Source organism: Pieris brassicae, chromosome 1 (assembly GCF_905147105.1).
Source record: "Pieris brassicae chromosome 1, ilPieBrab1.1, whole genome shotgun sequence".
Lineage (NCBI taxonomy): Eukaryota > Metazoa > Arthropoda > Insecta > Lepidoptera > Pieridae > Pieris > Pieris brassicae.
In genome coordinates, this window is record NC_059665.1 from 11362225 (window position 1) to 11389343 (window position 27119).

Here is a 27119-nt window from a genome sequence, read left to right on the forward strand (position 1 = left end):
TTTATAGATTCTTTAAATTATTTTTTCTTTGCGTTCCATTCTTTCATAAGTTTCTCTGCGAGCGCTAAGTTTTCGTCTTTCTGAAAACAAAATAGCTTTTCTTAGTAAATATGGCAAGGTTCAAGATTCGATGCCGAAACATGTTTTTTTTGTTCTTTGTATACTAATCTGATATATATATTCCACTTTAAGCCTGTATAATTTGATGATAAATTAAAGTAATGAAATTGAAATAGAAGAAGAAAGATGTCACAAAAATGAGGTAGGCATTTATGTAACCACGTTCAACAAATCTTTTAATGAACGTCTGTTATGCATGTATCCATCAGGGGTACTGCTCTGTAGACATTAAAAAAAAAACCATTTTATTTGTTAAGACAAATTATTGTTTGTCTCTTTCTGTTAAGTTCTGTTAGCGATGTCATGACAAGAGACATGAATAAACATATACACGATATTGAACAAATATATCTCCTTCTTATCAAGGTAACAATTTTTTGAGCCTGCTTGAATAGAAATTACCTTAATAAAGCAAAATCTCGCAAAGTCTTCACCCAAATGCTTGTGCTGTTCGGAATAAAAAGCTGAAGGCGGTATTGTTAGAACGCCCGCTTCCTTCGCAAATTTCTTCGTGAAGCGATAGTCTTGATACTTGTCGCGTTCTGAAGACAGATCTATTTTGTTCTCTGAAAAAAAAATATGCTTAAAAACAGATTCAATTATTTTTTAATTTGTATTATAAGGCACAGAAGGCTGATCACCTACTTGCCTAATAGATTAATAAATGATCATGAAACAGATACATAAATCTTAGGCCCAGACCTAAAAAGGTTGTAGCGCCATTGATTTATTTTTTATAAATACATATTTTGTACATAAGTACACACATGTTAAAATTACTTACTCAGTTTAGTCCAGTCGGCAATAATGAAGTAACCGCCATCGGGAACAGTTGGGTTAAACCCGTTTTCCCTCAAAACTTTAACAAAATAATCCCGTTTGGAGACCAGTTCGCGGCTGATTGAATTGAAATAGCACTCGGGAGTGTTGACACGAGCCAATTCAAATTCAAATGATCGAGCTACTGCTTCCTATAAAATCATATTGTTTATATTACATTTGATAAAGTCTCGTTGCAGGAAATTTTCTGATCTAACTCAAAATAACTTTATTCATATACGTACAAACAAGTACACTTATGAACGTCAGAAAAGATGAAATTAATTGTAGATTTACATTTACTACCAGTTCGCAAGTCAAGGGCGTAGAGCGGGCAAGAACAGGCAAGAAACTCTCCGCCACTCTTAATCGTCAAGTATTGAGTCATACAAATTGTTTGAACAAGGAGCAAATCAAGCCCACGGATTAGGATTATTTCAATATTCGTCAAATTTATAAAAAGCTTTATTGATTAATTTACGTTTAACCAGGGCTTTGAATTTATTTAGTAATAATTATCTAATTTCGTTTGGGAGTTTGTAGTAAAAACGAATACAATTTTACATGTAAGGCGTGATTTATCTTCTGGAGCCTGGTATGTCATACGTTCAAATCGATCGAGTAAATTGAACGTTGATAATTATTGTTACTTTGATTAATTATTCTAAGAATCATATTTTAATTTGATTCGATTTGTTTTGTTATAATTTAGAGTCTTTATTTAAAGAAAAAAATACGAATATTGTTACGACCAATCAGAGCTAAGCAAATGCCTCGAGTGGGGTTGAAGCGCCATTTTGACTTTAGACAGTGCGTTCAGGGAAAGTTCTGATTGAGTATTCAGTAGAGCACTGTGGTAATGAGACGTTGGATGATAGTTGAGTCAATGTGATTTTCGTCGAATAGATTGTGATTATAAGTGAGATCGGTGATTTGATCTTGACTTGTTATAATTTAAGCTTAAAGCGATATTTGTAATGTTAAAAGGAATCAATCTAAATTAAATATTGTGCGATAATTATTTGTGCCTTTGGGCTCGCACTGTACCCACATGACACCCATATGCCCTAATGACGATCTCCATATCGATGGAGTGACGAAGTCTCCGAAAAACAAATCAATTTTGTTTTTCAAAAATTGGTTATTTGTGTGTCGAAACCTGTTCTTGCAAATGTATAAAATTATTTTTCGCACCTTTCTTCTTAATCTTTCATTCCAATTAGATATTAGTTTGGCTCATTTTGGAAAAGTTGGGATCCCTGACACAGATAATTATGTATTACTTAAAGGGATTCCCAATGCTGACACTTACTCACTCACATGCACACACACGTGGTGTAAACATAAAAAAAAACTATTTTGTTTGTTTTGGAAGAGCTGGGAACCCTGAACTCCTGTGTAAGGTATTTTTATACTGAAAAGGGTTCCAAATATTACACATTATTATGTGCACATTTTTTTATTACAGTCACATGCAACTGTATACTTATTAGTAAACAAAAAAGAGAAATGCACAAAATTAAAGTGAAACTGACCTGAATGGGTGTACAGCAAGTGTAAACGCAATTCTGATGAACCACTTGCAAGTTGCGCATGAGTTTCTGTGGCCCATAAGCCCAGCCGATCTTCCAACCGGTCACCGAAAACGTCTTACCGGCTGAACCGATTGTGACCGTCCGATCCCACATGTCTGGCAGGGTCGCTAAAAATATACATACTTGTTAACTGATTTCGGAAAAGGAGTACTTTTGAACTTGAAAAATATTTCAGTGTGGTATTTGAGGCTCGTACGTAAACCGATTTCGTATGTTTATCCACAAATTTCTCGGAAACCAGGCTAATTATCGTTTTTGATTTAAAAATAATATTGCAAGGCCACAAGTTCAAGGTTAATCAAAATCGGTGCAATTGACTATAAGGCAAAAAATATTAGAACCAGAAATTGAAAAAATATATAATACTTAAAGTTTAAGATTTGTCTATGAAGTCTTTTATATATTTTAGCCATTTCTCAGAGTTATTATAAGATTTAACAAAACAGTGTTGGGCTTGAATGTGCGTCCTAACTCTAAGGTCGCGGGTTCGAAGCAAATAAGACCTGTACGGTACAAAACCGCGTCAGACACAGAGGGCCTACTTACCTATTATTATAATTCTTTTATTTTATTTATTTATTTACACTTCGTTACAATATTAAAAAAATAACATAAATTAATCAAAAGGAGGGCAACTGGCGGCCTCATCGCTTTCGAGCGATCTCGTCCAGGCAAGCACTGTGAGTAAAGAAAAAAATAAAAATGTATTAAATTACATAAAATAGGCAAGTGGTGCAAAAATACATGTAATACACATTTATTAAGACAAATATAAACAGGAACAAAAAAAAACTAAACTAAAAAGATGATACATTAAAATAGAAAGTAAAAAGACACATCAATCACGATAATTTAAGATAAGTCTCACGTAAGTTAGTAAGAAAGTTAGGGATACGATGTGGACCGGTAATGTTTGTACAGAAGAAATTTCAAGGAAGATAGATAAGGAGCTAAGCGAATAGGGACGGGAAGTGAATTCCATAGCCTAGCTGCAGAGACCTTAAAGGACTTTTACTACGGGATTTCACTGGTTAATGCTACATCCTCCCTCGCGAGGGGGATGTTTTGTCCCGTTCAGGGCGTATGCCCCCTTCGGGTGGTGTAGAGGTTCGCGCCCTGCTGATAGGGCGGTACGGGGGCAGTCATATAGCCCTTGATAGGGGCTGCAGCGCGCGTGGAGACGCGGTCTCTACTCGCGCTGTTTGCAATACCAAGGGCCAGAAGCACAGTGCTGCACAGATATCCGCTAACAAAGACGTTCCCTACTGAATGCTGTATCCAACACTATCAACATTTTATATGTTCGCAGAGTGAATTGACAGCATCGATATATTGTATATGTGTTTAATATTATTTTTTTACGACATTTTCGTATTGGCATAGTCTGTAAGGATAATTTATATGTATCTGTGAATAAGTTTTTAATCTATATTTTTGCACTCACCTATCCGTATATGTTTGTTGGGTTCGTAAACCATCCATTCATAGACTTCATCCGATAAGCAGAGTACATTATGTTTTTTGCACAGGTTTGCTATAACTTCTAATTCCTCCCTCTTGAAAACCTTTCCCAGGGGGTTGTGGGGCGTATTCAGAATTAGCATTTTGGTTTTCGAGTTAAAGAGGGATGTTAACTCCGTCTCGTCTAACACCCAGTTGTTTGAAGTCAGTTCGGATTCGGTTTGTTTCTAAAGTAAAGATTTCTTTAAATAATACGTCGAATGCAACTAAATGCTGATTTAAGATTATTTCTTTTTATTATTAAAAAGCCAGTTACGCACTCGCGAGCCCACTGGCGAAGTGAGTGTCCATAGGTCCAGTATGATGCAAATATTTTTTTAGGTGAATATTTTATAGTTTCATTTCTTAAATAGTTATTTTGCTTCATTGCTATTCCTACAGTTACCACAATATTAAAAGTTGTAAGTATATCCAAAATCTAGACTTTGGAATAACAAAGAACGTACCAATTTTTCAAATTAAAAAAATAAAAAAAAAATTTTTTTAGTCAAACAAGCCTTAGTATGAATGTTAAAGTTGGCAACACTTACCGGTTTCAAAGCAATGAACTTTGGCACTCCACCAGCTGATTTGATCATAAAATCATAGCAATCAAAAAATGGTTCTATCACTATCACTTCATCACCCTCGTCTACATGACCTGCAATTTTGTTTAAATAATTTAATTTAAATGTAAATGTGTGTATTGTATGTAAACATCATTAATGTTTAGTGATTCTCTGTAGATCCTGAACTCACATTCAACTCCTATATATTGATTTTTCTAAGAAAATATTTAACAGAAGCTCTAAGTTTGGAAATGTATGAGGAAAACTAAAAAAATCAAGTTACTCCTGTGTTATGGAATAGAAATTGCACTTGCACATGAAATTACATCTGCAAAGAGATTCAAAAAAAAGGATGTATAACAATTTTATAAGAGTATAACAAAAAGTTGCTATAGTCTGTACGGTAAGATCATTTATACGGTAATCCATAGCTATTAAGGTCTTATCAGTGCAAAATATTGAAGTGCTGACAATCAGAAGACATACCCAATATAGCAGAATATAGAGCTTCATACGCGCCAGTTGTAACCAAAATCTCAGTCATTGGATCTAACTGACGATTAATGAGGGGAGAATATACCTTCGATAGGTTTTGTACCAGCCTCGGATGGCCCTGAATTATTAAAAATCTTATATTAAGATAATAATATACATTAAATCTACAATGGTAAACAGCAACGTTTGTATAATGCATAAGCAGCATAATAATTGCGGTGAAATAAAGATAGTGAAAAACTTTCAAGTTATTATGATCCATTTATTATAATTAATGTAAACTTTACGGTTTTATAAGGCTTATATACGGTATATTTAATGTATAACTCTACGGGGACATACATACACACATAGTGTCCTATAAAACGATAATAGTTTTCGAAATCGTAACCAAGAAAATAATGAATTCTGTATTAGTTTTCTGCAATAACTACAACTACATATTGAGATTAAAAAGTGACTAGGCCTAGTCAGGAGTCAAATTAAAAATAAAATAAATCGCAGCAACTAACTCTATGTAGAATGGTTCTATGTTAGGTTTTTAATCCCAGTAAAAGAATCATCAATATACAATCAACTCAAAACTTATTTTATAAAATCAACAATATTGCATGCATTACAAAATAGAAACTCACATATCCTCTAGTATATTGATTCAGCAGAAAACTATCTGGTGATGCTATATCTGACAGGGCCTTGATTACATGCTGGGGAGGTGAATAGTCAGGAAAACCCTGTCCGAGGTTTACTGCTGGTTTGTATTCTGCAGCAAGCTGAATATATTCTACCCTGTAATACAGATAAATATAAATTGTTTATAGAGGATTTAGTATAATAAATAATATGGAATAAATCTATAAAAGTAAAATCCTAATTAAAATATTTACATAAACTGTAGATAATTAATAATAATAATAAAATAACTTAAAATTAGAATTAAAAAGAGTGAAACTATATTATTAAATATGTCACTCAATTATATCACCATAGAGGTTATAAGGTTATTTTCATTTGATATAGAAGATAATATTGGTATATATGTAACAATGTTTTACAATCATGCTATTACACAATCATACATTGACTCAAACAAGTTTATTGATTCTTTTTTTACTAAGAATTAAGCCAGGAGGCTTAGGAGAAACATCCATAGTTTAAGATTTTAATTTCTTATTACAATACTTTTATCACTTTTATGAGAAAACATTATATACACATTCATACTATTCACACATTTTAATTCATTAGTTGCATTAAAAAAAATACACAAATACCACAAAATTATAAGGGCGGCTTTATCGCTAACAAGCGATCTCTTCCAGGCAACCCTTGTAAGATAAAAATAAAAAAAAGTAAAATGATGAGTAAAGTGCAAGAAGTGTTACATAAAAAAAAATTATAGAACCTTTATCTCAAGTAATACAAAAAAAATATTAATAACAACTTAACTAACTAAAAAGCTAATCTCACGGATTTATGAATGATGAAGCAATACAACAGAAAAGGAAAAACAAGCATTACGCATGTCATAATTGATAAGGTTAAGAAATGTTTATACAAATGGTTATAAGAGTTTTAAAAGATGATATCCAATCAATGGGAGGTAGCCAATTGTATGGAGTTGGGTAGCTTATTCCATGACTGAATGGCGGAGATCCTAAATGAATTGCCTATGAAGGATGAGCTGTGGGATGGATTTCCAATAAACATCTATTGAGCCTATTTATTGTAGGATTTTAAATATATTGAAATTGGCTATTTACTCTTAATAGAGGCTGAAATAAGAATAGAATAGATATTATTCGAATTTTAAATTTTACATTGGTATATTAGAAACTGGTTGTTAGAAAACAAAATTAGAAATTATTACCAAACACTCGCTTCTCCTGCACCGTATCTCACCGGTAGCTTGAATTTATCACACATAGTAACTCTTGTAGAAAACTGCTTTCGTGGTGCTTTTGACCCTTCAAATACTGCCCTGAGATTGCGAGTTGCAAATAACACTTGTCTCCACCTAAACATGATTATATATCGTCAGAATTGATCTATATAATTGAGCAATTATTCTTATCAGAATGTAAATACATTTAGCCAACACAATAATATACGTATGTTTAAGTTATTTAAATTTGTCATTACGTCATATTCCGACATATATTAGTGATTCGACAAAATTTTAATTTTACCTACATTTACAGTTTCCGTGATATCATTAGTAAAAAGGTGTATTTTATATTAAAATTCAGGAAAATAGTTGAGCAACGTAAGAGGTTTTAAATGTCATGAACAGCCCACAGGGCACAGGCCATAACTTCAAAGTTCTAAAGCAGTGTTGCCAGATGGTCTCGGCGACGTACCACTAGACTTATTTGTTTTCCCCCCAGAAATCCCCTAAGATGCCCTCACCAAGCGGATGGTGACATTGGCCATGGGGCGATTCTTTAAAGTGGTTGTCATGTTGGGAAATTAATAGCTTGAACCTTATTCAATTTATGGTTAAACGAATATACAATTGGTAAGGTTCACCACACGGATCCTATTCTTACGATGAGTTCGTACTTCAATTTAGTTCCAAAATCAGGAACGTGATATACAATGGCAAAAAACTGTGTTCGGCGTCTTTTTGAAATGTCCCCTTAAAAAAGCCCCCAAATATTCTTTCCCCCTATTCTGGCCCTAACTTAGTTGAGAAACCCCTAAATCTAGGGGTAAATCCTCAGATCCGCTAACACTGAAATGTTCACACTTGACTCAGTGATGACAGAATCTCTTACAGAATGTTACCCCTAAAACCAACTTCAAACACCCCTAATTATCGAAAAATACCTAAAGTTTTTTTGTACATTTGGTTATATAGATAATTTCAAATAAGCATCAAATATAGCTTTTTGATATTTAAGTATTTCATAGTTTACTATAAATAATTTAAATGCGTGTGTTTAAAAAAAACATATGTACGCCATATATGTGCCGCCCTAAAAATCCCCTTAAATAAAATTACCTCCTAAAAACCCCCTAGGCCATCTTGATTCCCCCTACATTTGGATATAACAGATAACTCCTTAATCAAAGTCAGTCTGGTATTATTATCAAAATTTGAAAATGACATTCTAACAAGAGCAAGATTATTCGATTAACGATTTTATTGTCAATATGTACGAGTACGTATGCGTTCTTTATGTAATGCTGAATATTAATTTTCATATGATATAAAAGCACTTAGAATAATAAACAATATATTTTATATAGGACATAATTGCCATCAGTAGATAAGAATTGCAAGAAAAGTTCTTGTCTCTATGTCAATTATACGTTTTTTACGAGTTCTGATCTACCATACAATTATTAATGGTATTAATAGTTTAATGCAATCACAATGATTTTATATCTCCATAACCACCACTTAATTACACGGGGTTAAAGATATTATATATTTTTTTAAAGTAATTTTTAAGAAAAAGCGACAAATAATTAAAAATTATTAAATACAAAACTACGCACCCTTATTGGATGTATTAATTGTCGATGAATTAATCTATGGGAGATAATTATTGTTTCACTGCACTCACCCACGCAAACATAAAACTGCTTTTTCTGACTGATTACAACGCATAATCTAAAAGATGTGTTTATAATGTGATTCAGAATATTCATAATAATAATAAATGGCAACCTGATTTAAAAAGTTTATGTGTATAAATTATACACTTCCTTGATACTTACTTCAGAGTCTTAGAAAAATTTCATACTTAGAGTGGATGACGCGGTAGCCGCGGTTAAGATTGACAATTATCAACAAAAAGTTAAACCAACTTACTATATTTTGAATTATTCGAATCTCCTACATAGAAATTATATATAATTACATCTGAAAAGAAATTCTTGATGATATACTTTCATCGTCTCGGACACAATTTAAATTCTAATTGAAATCAGTGTAAACATTGTTTTATATCTTCAACTAGTATATTTATGACTAAGGAATCGTTTATGCCTCAGAAATTATTAGAAATTTAAAATGTTAAAGTATTATTTATTTTATTTGATACTTACAGTTCAAGGTGAGTTTATTTTAATATTCTTTATGCCTTTCGTCTCTCGTCTCGATTTAAAATCAAAACCTCTTAAGTCGAACTCCCATAAGAGTCAAGTGAAACAGTAATTTTAGCGTTTTATTAATTGTTTTTTTATCGTAACCACTGATTTGCCTAGCAACCCAAAACAGTTGTAATTTAACCCTTGTTTTACGGTCTTACGCCATGATGGCGGTGTTATGCAATAACACATCTTAATTGTTATATAAATGTATTAATTATTTATACAAAATATTAGTCTGTGACGTTTTCGCTTCTTTAAAAAAAATATTGTCCGTTTAAGAGATATCAACATTTTTAATGAGACAAACTTGAATAAACTATACGAAAACAACTACCTTTACGTTTCATATTCGTATGCGTCAATACAATAATTTCACAAACTGCCATAAAATTTGTTTATTTTACTAAGCATATTCCATTCGGACAATTCCTATTTGTAGCACAAGCGTTTAGTTCCAAATACTCTCACGGAGTTTTATCGTTAATTTTTAATTACGATAAAAAAAGCAGTGGCGCTGTAACGTAACTGTACACGGATTCCTGTATATCTGTTTTATTTATTTTTCTTAAAATACCAGTAGGTGATCAGCCTTCTGTGTCTGACCCACACCATCGATTTTTAAGTCTAAGGCATGCCGGCTTCATATTTTTTTCCTTCATTGCGAGAGAGTGTACGCTCAAGCCACTAGGCGAATACTGCTCCCTGCTTGTTACCATAGCTATTTGATTTTACGTACTGTTTGTGTAAATACCCGAGGTATCGATATGGTTGTTCTTATAAATTCGAAGTAGTTTTCTCAGTACACATTGCGCTAATGCCACGACCGGCTTAATATAACAAAAATACACAAATATTTAAGTTCGAATTATTGTACCTGCTGTAGTAAAATATCCTCTGGTATTGCCTGAACTTAATAAAACTCGTTTAGTCAAGCTACATTTCATATAAAATTTCTAACTGACAAACACCACAAAATAAATTAATAAAAGCACTATTTAGATAACAAATTTTGACACAGACTTATAAAATCTACCAAAAATCCATGACAATTAGGCAACTATATGTTTATAGCATCTGTATCTTAATTTAAAAAATAACTCTCTCCATAGTAGCTTATCTTTAAAAAAAATCAAACACAACTACACGTAATACTCGTCGAGCGAGTTTGCTTCTCTTGCCGAAGCCGCGCACAAATTATTTGAAGAAGTCAATTAGGTATTAGGGTGTGCAACTATTTAAACAATTAGCATCTAAAATTCGCAATATTAGCGCTTTTAACAAATTCAAAAGGGCATTAAAAATACATGTCAGAATGAGCCTAATATACTTAAGTTGGAACGGCTAATGGCTATCTCATTCGTATATATATATATATATATTAAGTTTCTCATGTAAACAAAATATTTTTTTGTAATGACAAATAATTGTTTAAACATTAATTGATGCCGAAGTCTAAATTAGGTAAAAAATTAAAACATTCTCATACTCAGGTTCCACGCCATTACAAATAAATAATACAAAACAAGGAGTCCACGTAAGAGCCTGCATCACCTTCTTTACAGGTTACAATTTACATATTTACGTCAACAATCGTATTATCGGTTTGGTATGTCAAACAATGCGGGCTGGAGCGAGGCCAAAACTGTGACCTTTGTACAAAATGCCATACAGTATTTAAAATACCACGGTCGAGCTGAGCTGATAACACCCTTCAGACCATCAGTGAGATTCAATACTAAAAACCCATCAGTACTCGATCATAGAGTAGAGTCTGTTCAATGAGTTTACTAAACTCGGAAGAGAATTATAATAATAAATACAAAATAACATCAAATTATTGTTTATATGAAATTGGTAAAGGTTTTATTAGTTGATTACATATATATAAGGCTGAGTGACAGGTAGAAGGTGACCTGGCCGAAGGTGCACGTCTTGGTTGATAAACCTAAGATAAGAATTTGGTCAAAGCACCAAGTCCCATGTTCAGAAGCGCGTCATCCAAAATTAAACTAGCGATGATGATCGCCAACCTTTGCAAGGATGGCACTATTACAAGAAATTAAAAAAAATGCTCCTATGTTAAGCGTGATATGAACACCAATCTTTTTAGGAGATTATTTATCTCTTGAGGAAGAAGATAAGTATTCTGATACGAATAAAGACACAGAGCGAGTTGTGGGAGGTACAGCAGCACCTGACGGCGCGGTACCTCATCAGATCGGGATTAGAGTACCCAAAGAAGACAATTGGCTATTCTGTGGTGGTGCTATTATCGAGAAAAGATGGATCATGACAGCTGCACATTGTCTCGTTAAGTAAGCAATCCATTACAAGGAATTTTAAGAGCGGGTATTAACTAAAATCACTTATTGTAAATTTAATTTGATCTAAGTATGTCCTGTTTTATTTAAAAACCATTAATATGTATTGTTTTCCTTCACTATAATTTTAATAGATCACTTTAATTAAAAATGATACAATATACATTCCTCTATACAAGAAACACATGAAGTAACAAGTCGTTTTTATTCAATCATGGTGAGTATTATGAAGCCAAAAATTAATCGAATTAGAGCACATTAGTTTGGCCGAGAGCTCTTACTAGCGATTCGATTAAATATTGTATAATTCACCAGTTATTTAAATAAAAGGTATCTGGCGTTTACTTCATTTTTGTTTTGCGAAACAATATTTCTGAAATCCAACTGTTGAAGTTGACTGTTGAATCTTTAATAATTTTAATCCTAGAATTTAGAATCAAATTATTTAAGGATAAAACCAAAGGATATTGTAGCTGCAGCAGGAACAAATGTAAGAAGACGTGGAGGAACCGAATATAAAATTAGTAAATTTATTATCCACGAGAATTACGGCCGTACATCTTTCGCTAACGACATCGCGCTGATGTTAACTGAAGAAGAGATTGAGTTCTCTGATAAAGTTAAGCCCGTCAAACTAGCCTCAAGGAACATAGAACCAGGTGCAAAGTGTTTGCTCACTGGTTGGGGATATACGAATGTAAGTATCTTGAGAAGAAGAAAGAAAAGAAATTACACTTATCTTTATATTTAACATAATACAAGTCAAGGAATATATAGGTCTGGTCTGGTCGGTACTGCAGAGCAGTGTTGGCCTAGTGGCTCCGGCATGTGACTCTCATAAATGAGGTCAAGTTCAACCTCCGCCTGTGTGCATTTAACATTTGCTCAAATGGTGATGGAAAACATCGTGAGAAAACCGGACTGCCTTGACCCATCATGTCGTCAGCGTGTGTCATGCCAGTGCCTGATCACCTACACTTACCTATTAGATTAACAAATGATCGTGAAACAGATGTTGAAGAGGTTGTAGCGCCTCTAGTTTTTTATTTATTTTTTAATAATTAGTTTCATTTCACTCCTTGTAAGCACGAACTATCTTTCAACTTATAAAAGTTAAGTAGTTCTGATTTGTTTCTTTATCATATTCTTACTTATAAATGATTTTGTTATAGCAAAAGGGAACTAAAATACCAGATAAACTGCAATGGCTGAACGTAACAGCTTTATCTGTTAATAATTGCCAGAATCAACTAAAGGCTTTCCAAAAGAATCATCCTTTTACCAAGAAACAAATATGTACTCTGACTAAAAGAGGAGAAGGAACGTGTCAGGTAAGTAAATCCTTAGAGTCGAACCTTAGCCACACTATAGGTCACATCGAATAGAGAAGATAATACTAAGAAAGACTTAGAAATACTGAAAAATGTGGTCGGAACTCATGAGCGTGCGTAGTTTTGTACGTGGCGAGTCTCTCCTTTATGTCAGGTTATTATTTTATTGTGGTCCAATGTGGACTCAAACCGCTAGAGAAAGCCAAGTTAGATGATTTACGGCCGCTTTCTATACTCAATCCCGATTCAATTCTTACTATTAGAGATTTCTCAATCCATTTCTCATAAAATACTTTACAATAACCGATCGATGAATCGATCTGTTTTTGCAAACCATTTTTGCGAGGACCGACCGGTATTTTTGTATGAAAAAAATAGATCGACGCTTTTTATATATAATATCTTTTATTTCAACTAAATAAAGTTGTGATTAACTTTAAATTTGTGATCTTCCCATTCTGACCGATTCACGACTGTTGTGTAATATAGACGTAGCACCTGCTAGAAACCATTAAAATGGATTTATTTTCAAGTGATAGTGACAGTGAACTCTAGCTTCTAGCTCAGTTATTGGATTGTCATGATAGTGACGGTAAACAAGAAATATTTGTGTCTACAAAAAGTTTTCAGCGAATTATCTTTCTGGTGTCTCTAAACAACGATGAATTCACATTGATAGAGAAGGCCTTTTTCATACGACATGCATGCCGATAGATATTCAGTATAGATAGACTACATATTATAGTACCTTAGGCACATTTACTTTATACTTGCTAAATAGCAAGGCAGGCATTTTTATTATTTTATTGTTTAATGTTTTACATACATAATACAACTTGTATTAAGACAAAAATATTTATCTATATTCTTTAAGAGGCATAGTGAAATTGAAATTATTTTAATACAAGTGATATGCATAAACACCAGATGACAACATTTTATTTAACTAATATTTATTTTGATTAATTACAAAAAAATAATAACATTTATTTACATTTAGGACAAGTCTAGTATTTTAATTAGTGACTTCAGTACATTCGATGTTGGCGGAACGGCATTACTATGACAATTTGCCCATGATAACTGAAGTATGACGCATTTCGCGGCGACGCCTAATTGGTTTTAGTCGCGATAGAACGTTCACATCAATAAACACATACAACTACTCAGAATGATTATCATTACAGGGTGACTCTGGTAGTGCTCTGATAGAGAAAGGCGAGGCCGTCGGTGTGGCCTCCTACAACCTGCCCTGTGCCTATGGTGTTCCAGATGTATTCACAAGAGTTTACGAATATCTCGATTGGATTAAGGCTAGAATGGATGAAAATACGACAAAGATATAAAAGAATTCTGCTTAATTAAATTCTAATGAAATGTTACCACCTTTTTTTAGTGTCGGCCACAGGTTCCTAAATATCTTTCGTGATCATTTGTTAGTCTAATGGGCAAGAAGATGATCACCCTCCTGTGCCTTTCCTGGTCAGTCTCAAAATGTCTACGTCTAAGACAAGCCAGGTCAGTCACGATATTTTTTTTCTTTTTAATAGAAAGAAAGTCTGGATTGGATTGAAGAAAGATTGGACAGCCTGGGATCGAACCTAATAACGCTGAAACCCCTAGGCCAACACTACTCTTTATTTTTGATAAACCAATAAATAAAATTCTTCCTGTACTATAATATGTACTTTTTATCTAGGTGAGATGGAGGGTTGTAGTCATTATAGTCATATTATATAACAATTAATCATATGATATACTTGTTTAAAATATATTATTCTTTATGGAAATAAAGAGGCTATACATGTAGGTAAGATATGTAGGTAACTTTCTCAACACATTTGCATTTAAATTAAAGTACAAATTGTGAATAAATTGATAGATGCAAAAAAATCTTTGTGCAAAATATGAGTCATATGCTGAGGAAAAATGAAATGTGACCTGGCAGAGAACAGCCTTCTGTGGAGTTTTGGAATTGTTTCTTTACCTATTATTATTAACGAGTTTTTCTGTTAAAATATTTTTGAAATGTTTCACTATCGACGAATATACGAAATAGAATATAATGTTTTAAAATTACGGTTTTATTTATTTTATCTTTTACTACATAGCAGCAGCTCGTCACTGAATGTACTTTGATAAGTTTTATTCTTTCTGGTTATAATCAAAGAACGTGACTAAAATATGTTTTTTATATTTATCTTTTTCGTCGTTTGTACTGCCAACGGTAAGAAGTGTTTTAGTCTAAAAATCTATTTATAGTATAAGAACTAGATCAAAGGTAGGAAATTAAACATTCCATTAATTAATCAATTCACTTCTTTCCTTTCACTGATTATACATAAACTGTATCACTTTAAAGTTAAACAAATAATGCTCGTGCGCTTTTTTTAATGGGATCTACGCGACTAGCGCAATGGCGTCTCCTGGGAGGTGGATAATCGCCTGAAGAGCAGAATGGAAGGTCACTGGAGTAAGCTAAGTACGAAGTAAAGAACTACGCCTTCTCCAGTAAAGGCGGTTTTTCACTTTAATCTGATTTTGATTTGTCATTAATTTGCGCTTTTTAATTTGTCATTATCAATCGTGATTGGATCATCCGGATCCGTTGGGACATGTTGTGGCCTTTTTATCGGAAAGGTATTGCCCGTGCGCATATGCTAAACTTTTTTTTTATTGATGTTCGACGTCAATTTGTAAACCGAACGAGTGAAATGAGCTAACTATTGTAGGTACATGCGCGCTTTTAGCAAGATTCTTAAAAATATGTGTATATATTTTATTAATATGTTTAGAATTTAAATAAATAATTAAATCTGACAATAGTGTATTCGTTTACATTATTACATTTCATAGAACCCTTACAATTGACACTGCTTTTTTTAGTTTTTAGATTTAGACCTCAGCTTCTTTCCCACGGGAACTTATTACTTTTTAAATCACTTAAATGTAGTAACTTCAAACAATCTGGACTTACAATGTGTATAGTTTGTAGTTACTTATACCTGATATGAACAGAAATTATTCTCAATTTAATGTTTTTATACTAAGAAAAAAGATTTTGCCCTCTATAAGCCAAACTTGATTATGGTGTATGTGTATTTTGTTAAATAAGGATCGTTATCAAACGTTTCATGAGACAAGAAACCTAATAAATAGATTTGTCTAAAATAATAGTAATTTCAGGTTCAATTTTATCTAAGAGGCTATTTGTACCAGATACGAAGATCATCGGTGGGACAGAAGCCCCTGATGGTGCAATACCATACCAAGCGTCTTTGAGGAATGGAATCCATCACTTTTGCGGAGCCACTGTTATCGGAAAAAGATGGGTTATCACTGCTGCTCACTGTGCTATCGAGTACGTTATATTACATTTACTTAATACAAACTTTTATCGCATAGTTAAAACCTCTATTCTTGGCGCTGAAAATGTCTTATTATTTTAACTTTCAATTGATCCGGTCTCAGGCTCGAAACATTGGTTAAAATATTCTTTCTGATTCAAATTCAAAGTTAAATAATATTAATTTATTATTTAAAATTAATAAGTTAAATATGTTAAAACAAAATGACTCTAGTTGCCGGTTCCAATACATTTTTTTATATTAATAATAATAGTAGGCTAAAACATACCTTTTTCTCTATTTTGTCTACTTAATTAAACTACATAGATTTTTTTTGCAAATAATAAACAGCTGATCATTAACATACATCATCTTGAATGTATAGGTATTATTAGGTTCCGAGTATGATCAATATATGAAATTTGTTTTGACCTCAATGTTAAATTTGTTTTTTTGGTAAACAGATTTAAATACTGTTTAAAAAGCTAAGAGAAGTAGATTGGTAAGGTTGATGTACATATATCCTAATTAATCATACTTCTCCTACGCTAAATTATATGAGAAAGATACCAACTGATGTTATAAAAACTTTTTAGCATAGAAATATGAATACTAAATGGTTTTAGTATGTGAGTACTCTTACTTAGAATGTAAATTATTTATTTTTATAAAAATAATTTGTTTGACGTCTACATAAATATAATATAACAGTTTAGTAAAGAGACAATAGCAATACGTACAAAACAACTAAATTTTGCCAGTTATGTGTTCTCATCGGAATTTCTAGGACGTTTGGTTATTCAAGTCAAAATTAGCAAACTCAAACTCAAAATAACTTTATTCATATAGGTAAACAAGTACACTTATGAACGTCAAAAAGAAGTTAAATTAATTGTAAATTTACATTTACTACCAGTTCGCAACTCAAGGGCGCAAGCAAGTCTTGCCCATTAATTTTTCTTCTATGAAACGGTCATATAGAAAAATTCTTTTAGCGTGAAAATTCATCTATGCGTTATAAGACAGTATCTAAAGGCAAAGGACTTAAAGAAAAATATTCCCTTACAAAGAAAATGCATTTTAACTTCTTCCTTCTTTAAAAAGGTTTTACTTTTCAGATTTCCAGCAGATGTCATCGTAGTTGTAACGGGTACAAACAGTGTTGTAACAGGCGGGGATAAGTATTCAGTCGAGAATGTGTTCATTCACAAGGAATTCAACCAATCTACTATATTGAACGACATCAGCCTTATTAAAGTCAATAAAGATATTAAGTTCAGCGCACGAGTGAAACCTATAGAAATCGCTGACGGGCCCTGTCCACTTGGAGCTAATGTTCTGCTTACTGGTTGGGGTCGAAAAACGGTAAGAGAACTCATATTGCAGTGTCTATCTTCGCGTTTTTTTTATGGTATCCGAGGTGGAAATGCATTTGCGCATCTCCTGCAGCCAAAAGTTGCAGAAAGTTGGGCCTCATCCCTCACGAGAATTTCTGCTCTACTCAAACCATCTCGAGTAGTTCCTTCAAAGCCAAGTTACAGAGGCTCCGTGGTCAGTCTCGCATTCTACCGTGACCTCAACGGCATGTTAAACTTAAAAACAGGAGATTTTGGAGAAGGAGGATGCAGTACACACTTCATAGGAGATAGGAGATCGGTATATCTTCTCCTCGTGTTTTCTAATGCTAGGGTTCGTCCTAAAGCGCTCCCTCTCTCGTTCTGCTGTCTCCTTGTGTATCATTACTTGCTCACAGAAGGATGCCACTGCATTCCATACATCGACACTGCTGACCGTTTATTGGACAACACAAGGCAAAGCAAGGTTATTACCATTCACAGAACAAAGATTTTGACTTAGCTGAGACCACATCGGCCAATCCTCCAAGTCTATCTTCACCTATATATCTCGGTGGGCAGAATAATAATCGAATAAATAAATAATCGAACGCTCGTCCTCGGGGTTGAAAAGCGACTGATATGAGACGTTAATTAGTTTATCACTTTCACCCTTTCAAACTGTCAATTTATCTATAAAACAATTTAAGATAATTTTATTGGTATGTACGTATTATGTCTTATAAATGAAATGAACTAGGTCATGGCGGCAAATCGCTATTGTGACTGACCATTTGTGCAGAAAATGTAATTGTATAAGTGAATAGCCGACACTCAGTGGCGGATTTACAAATTTCAAGCTATAAAAGTTGTTGCCATATCGTAGATTATTTTTAGATTCTAACAATATTGTTGCACGTAAAATTATTTTTGCGTTTGATTTTTGATCACAAATTCATACACAACCAGGTCGAAGCCTTCCACATATAGGTTGATAGGGGGAAGAGGGAAGAGGGAAATTCACTTTCTGCAATTTCGCTCTTTTCACTCAGGCAAAGTGTGAGCTGAGGGTGAAGAGGTCGATTACTGGTTGGGATGTCGGGAAAAATTTGATGCAGACTTCTATCTGTAACACATCAGAAAATCGTCATGCACAAATCTTTTAGATTCTTATTTAAAAAAAAACGGATTCCAAATTTGCCGCCCTGAAAATCTGCCGCCTTAATTGCGGATTGTGCGGTTTTTATGATTAATCAAACAATGTAGCAAATAAACGATTATTATTATTAATCATATTAAATTGTTTCGAATGAAAATTTAATAATTTAATGATTTAATTGTGTATATTTAAAATATTCTAAACCTACATTTTATAATAATAATCAAAATATATAATTATTTATAATGAACAATTAATAAATAGAGAATTGAAACAAATTTTAAAAGTTTGGTCCCTGTAGCACCTTTAACGCTGGCAGAATTTTGTCGCTGTATTGCGATACTTATTCGTTGAGAGAGGAAAGTACCAGCTCTGGTCACCGATACTATCTATACCACCAACTTAAATCTATCATCATCTTGAGACCCCAAAGTTGAGGTGAAAACCACTAAGCTTACATATCCTTCAATATAAATTAGTATGTAGTAATTTGAAATGAATACTTATTAGAGTGGTGACGATCCCATCCCAGCGACCTTACAAATGGTGAACCAAACTGTCATGATCACTAAAACTTGTCGATATATGTTGATGGACGTGAACGTGATAACCGAAAAACAACTATGCACTTTTACGCCCACAGCAAAGGGAGCTTGCCAGGTACGAATCTCATTTCCTTATATATTTCGTAATCCTACCTAACACAAATGATATAAAACAAAAAAAAATATACTCAACATATAGCCAAAGATGGTGTGAGTGTGTATGCTCATGATGCAGGTGATTTAGCGCTATGGATATTCTTAATACTTTTGCAAATTCCTCGATTGAAACAAGTCAATCTATGGTTATGTACTGTTTAAATACATAATCTCTCTAGATTATAAACTTCTCAGTGTTTGTATAATGATGTTATCCTAATTAAAATAAATAAAACCATAGGTTTATTTTTGTTAAGATCTCTAAAGTATCAATTTTAATAATACAGACGCTTTAACATTATAAATTTTCCAACTTGGACACCGTGGTTCACAAATTTAAGTATAGTTTAGCTAAATGTTTAAAATTCAATTTGTCAGAAAATGTTAACCTTTAACAAATATAATTTAATACTTTTTGCTAGGAACTAGGGCGTTGTGGTGGAAATATGTTTGGTACTTTTGATCTGTGGGATGAAGTCTAGATGTTTTCTTTTAGAACATGGCAGGGAAACGGGCAAGAAGCTCATTAACCGCCGCCCATGAACATTCTTAATGCCAGAGGGCTCGCGAGTGCGTTGGTTGCTCTTTTGTTGAAGGACCCTAAGTCTTCCCTAAGAAAAAATGTCTTAAAAAACGAAATGATGTTGATGAGATGTCTTTGTATACAGTCATGTGTACTAAAATTCTTGTTTTCTAGGGGGATTCTGGAGGACCATTAGTTCTAGATAACAAGTTGGTTGGAGTTGTTTCTTGGGGTGTGGACTGCAATCTTTATTACCCAGATGTGAACACAGATGTATGGAGTTATGTCTCTTGGATTAAAGAAAAGATACAAAATTATTAAAGTACACAATAAATCCCTTGAAAAAAATGTCTAGTGTTTTTATGAAATAACAGGTGGCCTGAAAAGTGCGTAGACCAACAAATAATTTTTATGATTTGATTATTCAATATAGTTGCCATCTAGAGCGATACAAAGATTATAGCGGTCATACGGAACCACTGAGAAAAGCAGTAGGCCATTCCACAGGCACTACCATACAATGTAAATGTAACAGCTGTAGGAATAAGTATAATATGTATTGGCTTTCTTAATACATTTACCTGGTCTAAAGTGTCTTACCTTGTTCTTTTAATAATATATTTTTGTTATTATATTATATTTCTTAAGGTTCTTAGTTTTAGATTCAAAGAATGTTATTTTTACATTGCTTAATTAATGAAGTATTTACTTAATATCTAGTTAATAATTGATTAATTATATGAATTAGTTAATACGACGACATATAGAGCTGATTTTATACCTGGGATGTCATCTATTTAGTTTTATTTTACTTCAGTTAAAATATTATAGTATATACCCGTATTAGTGAATAAGTAGAAGCGTAAACCAAATTTTAGCATCGCAAATTTGAAGCCAAATTAAGCCCTTTACTTTTTACCACACTCATAAATTGTAATTTAACATTCACTTAGAGTTAAGTACACTTAAATAAACCAAGTTAGTTTTTTGTTGGCGTCGCAGACCCTCTACCCCTAATTATCTTAGTTATAAGCTCTTATTTTAATCGATTCAAGCCAGTTTTTACCCATCTTCAAACAAAGTGTTTCATTTAACACATATCTGAACATATCTACAATAATCGCCACCGAACTTAACTTGTGCCGGCGTCCATGCGTCGTGTTGTCTCTCTTCCTAAAATATGGCGATTTCACCATGCCTCTTGCTGATAGAGGATCGTTGACAACCTGAGACAAATCTTTGTTTTTATTTATTTTATTATTATTTATTACGTAAGATGTCATTACGAACATGGTGTAATCTTTGCAGCTCCTTAAACGTTGTGTAAAACACAAAAACTTGGCGAATAAAAAGAGTGGCGAAGAGTTTATTGCTAGTTCTTCTCTCCCGTTCTACGCCCTTCATTTGAGAACTGGCAGTAAATATACAATATTTGTATAATAATGTATTCCTTTTTTATTGACGTTCATAAGTATACATTGTGTTACCTATATGAATAAATTATTTTTGACTTTGACTTGATTCCTGCAAAAAACTTAAAACGGTAGTTCGTCACGTCAATGTAATTGTTCGTTTTTTTTTAAATTAAATGAAATTAATATATCTTTTGTGTTACGTTAATTTATTTTTCTTTGACGTCATACATTATAATAAATAATTATTTCCAATACAATTGGGAATTTAAAATGATTGTAAGTAAATGGAAATTTTAAATGATTTTCTTAATCATTTAAAATTTCCATTTATAATACTACCTTGAAATGAAAAAAAAAACTCATTAGTCGATATTATATATTTAAATTATAAGTTTTAATTCTACTTTTCAATTTTCTTCTTAATCCAGTCCACGTAGGAATATACTCTGGTGAAAACATCAGGAACGCCCACAGCGCACGGAGCACCCCAGGAGACGATACCCACCTGTTCTTTGTCTTTCACTAGAGGCCCACCCGAGTCTCCCTGCAAAGTTAATTGCAAAATTTCAATTTAATTGGATTAATTAAGTTCGGTTTTTATTAGGTATACCATACGGTTTGAAAATCGTTTTCAAACGAGCAAGGGGAATTAGGTTTTGACGTAACGTGTTTATTGACGCAGACGCATTTCCTGACTCGAACCCTAGACACCCAGATCTTATAAATTTCCTTATTTAGTTATCGTAGCGTAACAAAGCGTAGGATTTCCAGGACAGAAGAAAACGTATCCATACTAAGACTTTTATAGGTAAAACATTGTCTTTGGACAGTTTGTTACCCAGGCATACTCAGGTTTTTTTGGACATGTAACATGCAGAAAGTTAAAAAAAAAACTTATCGTGACTGGCAGAGTACAGCCGATATACTACCCTGACAATAAAGTAAAGGCCCTTACAGGTCTTGTCCAGGCGCAGAAGCTTGCCGAAGATAATGTTGAGAATATCTTACCCCACAAATTCCTTCTCTAGCTTTATTGAACGTGCACAACTGATTATCTTCAATCGGAAGGTATTCACGAGCTGGTGCCAATTCTTTATTACATTTTTCCTTTGATATCGTTGTTAGATCTAATGCTTGCAGGTTTTCTGGGACTGTGTTTTGGTTCTGAGAGATTGATTTTTTTTTAGAAAAATTACTTTGTGATCTGATGATAGGATATATAAAACGCGTTCGTTATATTTTGCAATTTTTGTCTAGATTTGAAAACAACATAATCAAAGATAAGAGGTAAAAGCCATGTTAACAAAAGACAATACTATAATCAAACCAAATTGAAATCAATGCCACAACTTTAATTCAAAACCGTTTATTGTGTACAGTATTTATTGATTCAATGTACAAAATTTATTAGTCCGGACACAGCGTTTACGTTGAGACAAAATGGCGGATGTCTTTATTAAATTGATTCTTTTAAAACTATTATTATAGTTATGCAAGAGAATGTAAAGAAAACAGTTAGTTAATAACAGTTTATAATACAATTTTATGGCTATGAAATTAACGAAGGATTAACTATAAATAATACTCTTTTAAGCTTTGGTTAATTATTATTTACAAAATATATACATACATCAATGTCACCCCATCCGGTGACAGTGCACACTTCTCCAACACCAATGTTACTGGTAGGTAGTTCTATCGGTTGCACATTATCGTCGAATTTTATGGTTCCTTTCACTTTGAGTAAAGCAATATCGTGTTTTATGGTTTTTGGGTCGTAATCTGGATGATTTTCTATTGTTTCTATTTCGTAAGAGTCTCCTCCGGAGGACCGTTTCATTGTTCCTACGACAGCTGTGAGGATACCAACTGGAACTCTTAAAATAATACCAAAAAGTTAGCGAGAAGGCTGGTGGCACACCATTGCGTAGTTTTTATATGACATTTTGATTTAAAAATAAATAAATCAGTGGCGCTACTATCTTTTTAGGTCTGGGCCTCAGGTTTTTGTATCTGTTTCGTGATTTGTCAACCTAGTGGGCAAGTAGGTGATCAGCCTCCTGTGCCTACACACGCCGTCGACATTTTGGTCTAAGTGAAGCTGGTTTCCTCAAGATGTTTCCCTTCACCATTTCAGCGAATGTTAAATGCGCACATTTATTTTATTTTATACAAATGCAGCAAGTCTTAATAGAAATAGTCGGGGCGAATAGGCGCAGGAAACGTTATTATCACAGAAAAAATATACGTACTGGTAAGTACAGTGCGCGGCGCTCAAAATCCATTTGTCGTTCAAAACAGAACCTCCACAGAAGTGTTTTTTCGGGGCACCCTCGATGTAACCCAACTTGATCGATACTTGATAAAGTGCAGAGCCTTTGGCGGCATCCTTTCCACCAACTACACGACCTCCTACATCAGGTTTAGCATCTCCTATGAAAAATTTCCGCAAAGGTTACTATAGAAGGGTACTTTAATTGAGGTAAATACCTAGGTAAGGTAACACTGAAAATGTTTAGAAAATCGGCTAAATTTAGAAAGTTAAAAACGTCGCAGTCGATTTTTCCTTGACTTCTTCCTTTCTTTACCTTAGTTGGCCGATCCTCGAAAGGAAACACCCACTGAGTTGATCGTCTTTTGGTTTCGGGTTTGCAGCAATATATCCAGCTTTCATCACCTGTGACGATGTCAAATACAGCATTTGAGTCACCGCCATAGAGCTTATCTAAGGTTTGGCGATACCAGTCCATGGGAAGGTATTTCTGGTCATCGGTTAAAGTATGGGGAATCCATCTGGTACAAAACTTCTTGACGCCTAAATGTTCGTGCCTATATTTTTGTCACTCTCTTATCTTTCTCAATCATGTGTCGCACAGCACTTAAAGGACGTCCCTCACGCGGATCATCATTGAGATTGCTACGTCCACACTTAAACTCGTTAAACAAATTGTAAATAGTGGCACGAGATGGGGCTTCATTAAGAAATGCTAATCGCAGCCTATCATAGCTTTGTTATTGAGTAAGCCCATAACGAAAGTCATAATAAATCATTGACCGAAAATTTTCTCCCGTTAGGTTCATTTATACGTGTAACAAGTGTTTTAGATTTGCCGCCAATTCACAAAAACAAATCGGTTATAGAGTTCTAAAATTGAAATTCAAAAAGTTTTCATTAGTAATGTTTCTAACTGGCCAGTTATAAACATTTTCAGTGGTACCCACGTATATATAATAATTTAAGATGCGCGGATAGTGACGGCCCGTAGATTTTTTTTGCGAGGCGGTCATAAACAATAAAGATAGGAAAGGGCCAGGGAGCTATCCCGAAGACCGTCCTAGACGGCGAAAGAAATCGCAGCCCCAACGCTTAAATGCGCGACGCGCTCACCAAATCCTCGCCATCTGAAAAGTGGCCAAGCGGGGAAGCAGAAGTCCATGTGTTCAAAAGAGAGCTGATCCATCCCTGCAAGTACTGGACTCGATATTCTCTAGATAAACAACAAGGGCGAAAAAGGGTTTTAGTGTGTAATGCACAACAGCGAGTCCGACATAACCCTCCCGCACTAAGCAGTCGCGCAGGGGGATGCATTTCCCAAGCAAAAAAAAAATAACATGCGCTGTGTTACCTCTGACATTAGTGTACATAGCGTATGTACATAAAACAATCTAATATACATGTATTAGATCTTTTTGTTGTATATCTTTTGTATTGACTTGAAATATAAATTGAAAATTTACTTTATTGAGTAAAAGAATTTTGTATGTAAGTATCGCAAATTAGTAGTGTACTCAATAATTATGTTCACGCATGTACTGTAAAAGAATAAAGATTAGAAAAGATTATTTTTTCTTTTCGTGTAATATATTATTTAACTTACCCAAAACTACCCCCAGCAAGAATAATAAATGTCTCGTATGCATTTTAAATAGCATAAATTAAACACTACGATGTTTTTCTATACGAGTTTCTCTTTATATCGTATTACAATGAAAAAAAAATTATTATATAAGCAAAAAAGTAATTAGTAAACATATAAGTATATTTAAATGAAGCATAGTTTCTAACCGATTACTTAGATGACCGTGGTTTGTTCAGTTGTTTTTGGAAGTGGAAAGCTTAACGATATTTCTCAGTAAAATTTATTCATAGACCGAAACTCATACAAAGAATGGGGAATGTTTTTTTATTATAAAAAACTTGTGATGCGAAGTACTTCGATAAAACATAACTTTTTTAATTATAAAATAATACCAGAACAGTAACGTACTTGTCTTACAGCATTTTATTACAGTATAAAATATAAATGTTTTTTTAAATAGTAAAGATAAGATTCAAGGTGAATACGACATTCGCTACACTTTTTTCGAGCACGTTAATTAATATTTATTTTTAAAAAATCTACAGAATAATGTGTGCTTTTCGGGTGTGATAACTCAAACTAATCTAAGTTGAGCCGAGGATCATCTTCTGCTACTTTCATCATATTTTCTCTAATCACTTTCAAAAACGCTGATAGTTTGAGGTTATATTCTCACTATCAACAGTAAATGTCTTACGCACATTTAACACTGAATAGAGAGTGGGGAAAGCGTCTGTCCAGATCCGACTAGCGCTGCGGTTTAGAGTGAGAGAGGAGAAGCCTGCCTACCGCTGCCGCATGCGCGAGAGAAAGGGAAGCTAGACAGACTGGCGCCATAACGCGTTATGTAACGAAGCGTATTACCCTCCGATAAGAAGTTATCATTTTAATTAATCAATAGCATCACGCAACTATTGTTCTATATATAATATCATGATGTATCATGGCACGTGTCAAACTGTCAGCTGTCCAAATCACAAAGAAACGGATTACGCTGGCGTTTCGTCTTTTGTATTTAGATTCTCAACCTCGTCTGATAACCACTGAAGTACTTGAATCATTGAATATATAAATAATACAGGCGTAGTAACGTTAAACATGTATTAAAATTGATAGATTTTGATTTTATTGTTACTGTGTGACGTAGTTCGTAGAAGGGCTACGCTACCCTACTAGATACCTTTTTTATAGAACTCAGGGTAAAATGAGGAAGACTTTAAAATTATGAGTACAATTCATACATGTTTGGACATAAGTCGATTAGATAACCATTACCGTCGTTAATATATCTAGTCCAGCCATAAGTTCTGTTCTAATGAAATGATGTGATAGTGTTAAAATTTATACCTACCTATATATGTTAAAGTCTCAGCAATAAATAAAACAATATATATTTTATCCGAAATGGCCACCTTTGGCTTTTATACAGGCCTTTAATATTTATGGCTATGGATTTACGCACTGTCTGCAAGGGAAATTTCGCCACTGCTTATTCCAAAGATTCTTTAAGAGGCTCAATGTCTCCGTGTCGTTTAGAGCAGGCAATGTCCTCTAAAACTGACCATCATTTAAAGTTTAAAGGCTTGAGGTATGGGCTAGATGAGGGCCAGTCTTCAGCTCATATGAGGTACAGAACGTTGATTTCAAGTGAGTCTTGGGCTTATGTTTAAGGCACTTTTTTGTTCGTGCCTTAAAAATGTTTATTTATGAACACTCCGTTGAAAATATACAGAAATATAGTACAATTAACTTAATTAAATAAGTAGGAGGGCAAATGGCGGCCTTAATGCTCTCGAGCGATCTCGTCCACTAAGAGAAAAAAAATAGGTAAGCGTAAAAAGTTAAACATTACATGATATCTGTTAAAAAAGAGTAATACACAATCTTTTTAAAAGAGTATTGAAATGGCGCTTTAAAAAAAACTAAATT

At 33.5% G+C, this 27119-nt stretch overlaps 4 protein-coding genes across 5 annotated transcripts; 2 read left to right on the forward strand and 2 right to left on the reverse strand.

Annotated features, from left to right (window-relative positions):
- Positions 1-4: 4 nt before the first annotated feature.
- On the reverse strand, positions 5-7414 carry LOC123717009 (kynurenine aminotransferase). Of its 2 annotated transcripts, none has more exons than XM_045672800.1 (10): positions 7292-7414; positions 6969-7115; positions 5734-5887; positions 5090-5216; positions 4586-4695; positions 3979-4222; positions 2475-2641; positions 905-1091; positions 523-686; positions 5-80 (listed from the first exon to the last, which is right to left on the reverse strand). In XM_045672800.1, coding segments are annotated over exons 1-10 (1365 nt in total). In that variant the 5' UTR covers positions 7294-7414; the 3' UTR covers positions 5-17. The 2 variants fall into 2 exon arrangements, with proteins under 2 accessions (XP_045528756.1, XP_045528841.1); XM_045672885.1 differs by having other exon boundaries at positions 7288-7414.
- A 4074-nt stretch (positions 7415-11488) lies between these two features.
- On the forward strand, positions 11489-14197 carry LOC123720665 (chymotrypsin-2-like). The gene is made up of 4 exons (XM_045677372.1): positions 11489-11514; positions 11971-12217; positions 12693-12851; positions 14039-14197. The coding sequence occupies exons 1-4, from the start codon at positions 11489-11491 to the stop codon at positions 14195-14197; spliced, it is 591 nt and encodes a 196-aa protein (XP_045533328.1).
- A 797-nt stretch (positions 14198-14994) lies between these two features.
- Positions 14995-20236, forward strand: LOC123720674 (chymotrypsin-2-like). Its single transcript, XM_045677384.1, has 5 exons — positions 14995-15078; positions 16038-16212; positions 17317-17563; positions 19202-19351; positions 20090-20236. The coding sequence occupies exons 1-5, from the start codon at positions 15036-15038 to the stop codon at positions 20234-20236; spliced, it is 762 nt and encodes a 253-aa protein (XP_045533340.1). The 5' UTR covers positions 14995-15035.
- Positions 20237-21689: 1453 nt separating this feature from the next.
- On the reverse strand, positions 21690-25293 carry LOC123711960 (chymotrypsin-2-like). The gene is made up of 5 exons (XM_045664842.1): positions 25209-25293; positions 23583-23763; positions 22961-23207; positions 22339-22494; positions 21690-21874 (listed from the first exon to the last, which is right to left on the reverse strand). The coding sequence occupies exons 1-5, from the start codon at positions 25261-25263 to the stop codon at positions 21731-21733; spliced, it is 783 nt and encodes a 260-aa protein (XP_045520798.1). The 5' UTR covers positions 25264-25293; the 3' UTR covers positions 21690-21730.
- Positions 25294-27119: the final 1826 nt, after the last annotated feature.

Excerpts from the sequence above, each read along its gene's own strand:
- LOC123717009 (XM_045672800.1), bottom strand. Across the intron at positions 4,223-4,585 it reads AGTTCATTGCTTTGAAACCG|AAACAAACCGAATCCGAACT; the intron begins GTAAGTGTTGCC and ends TCTTTACTTTAG. Across the intron at positions 2,642-3,978 it reads CAACAAACATATACGGATAG|CGACCCTGCCAGACATGTGG; the intron begins GTGAGTGCAAAA and ends GTATATTTTTAG.
- LOC123720665 (XM_045677372.1), top strand. The coding sequence starts at position 11,489 with ATGACAGCTGCACATTGTCTCGTTAA. Across the intron at positions 11,515-11,970 it reads GCTGCACATTGTCTCGTTAA|GATAAAACCAAAGGATATTG; the intron begins GTAAGCAATCCA and ends AAATTATTTAAG. Across the intron at positions 12,218-12,692 it reads CTGGTTGGGGATATACGAAT|CAAAAGGGAACTAAAATACC; the intron begins GTAAGTATCTTG and ends ATTTTGTTATAG.
- LOC123720674 (XM_045677384.1), top strand. The coding sequence starts at position 15,036 with ATGTTTTTTATATTTATCTTTTTCGTCGTTTGTACTGCCAACG. Across the intron at positions 16,213-17,316 it reads GCTGCTCACTGTGCTATCGA|ATTTCCAGCAGATGTCATCG; the intron begins GTACGTTATATT and ends TTTACTTTTCAG. Across the intron at positions 19,352-20,089 it reads CAGCAAAGGGAGCTTGCCAG|GGGGATTCTGGAGGACCATT; the intron begins GTACGAATCTCA and ends CTTGTTTTCTAG.
- LOC123711960 (XM_045664842.1), bottom strand. The coding sequence starts at position 25,263 with ATGCTATTTAAAATGCATACGAGACATTTATTATTCTTGCTGGGGGTA. Across the intron at positions 22,495-22,960 it reads CCGGATGGGGTGACATTGAT|AACCAAAACACAGTCCCAGA; the intron begins GTATGTATATAT and ends TCAATCTCTCAG. Across the intron at positions 21,875-22,338 it reads CTAGAGAAGGAATTTGTGGG|GGAGACTCGGGTGGGCCTCT; the intron begins GTAAGATATTCT and ends TTAACTTTGCAG.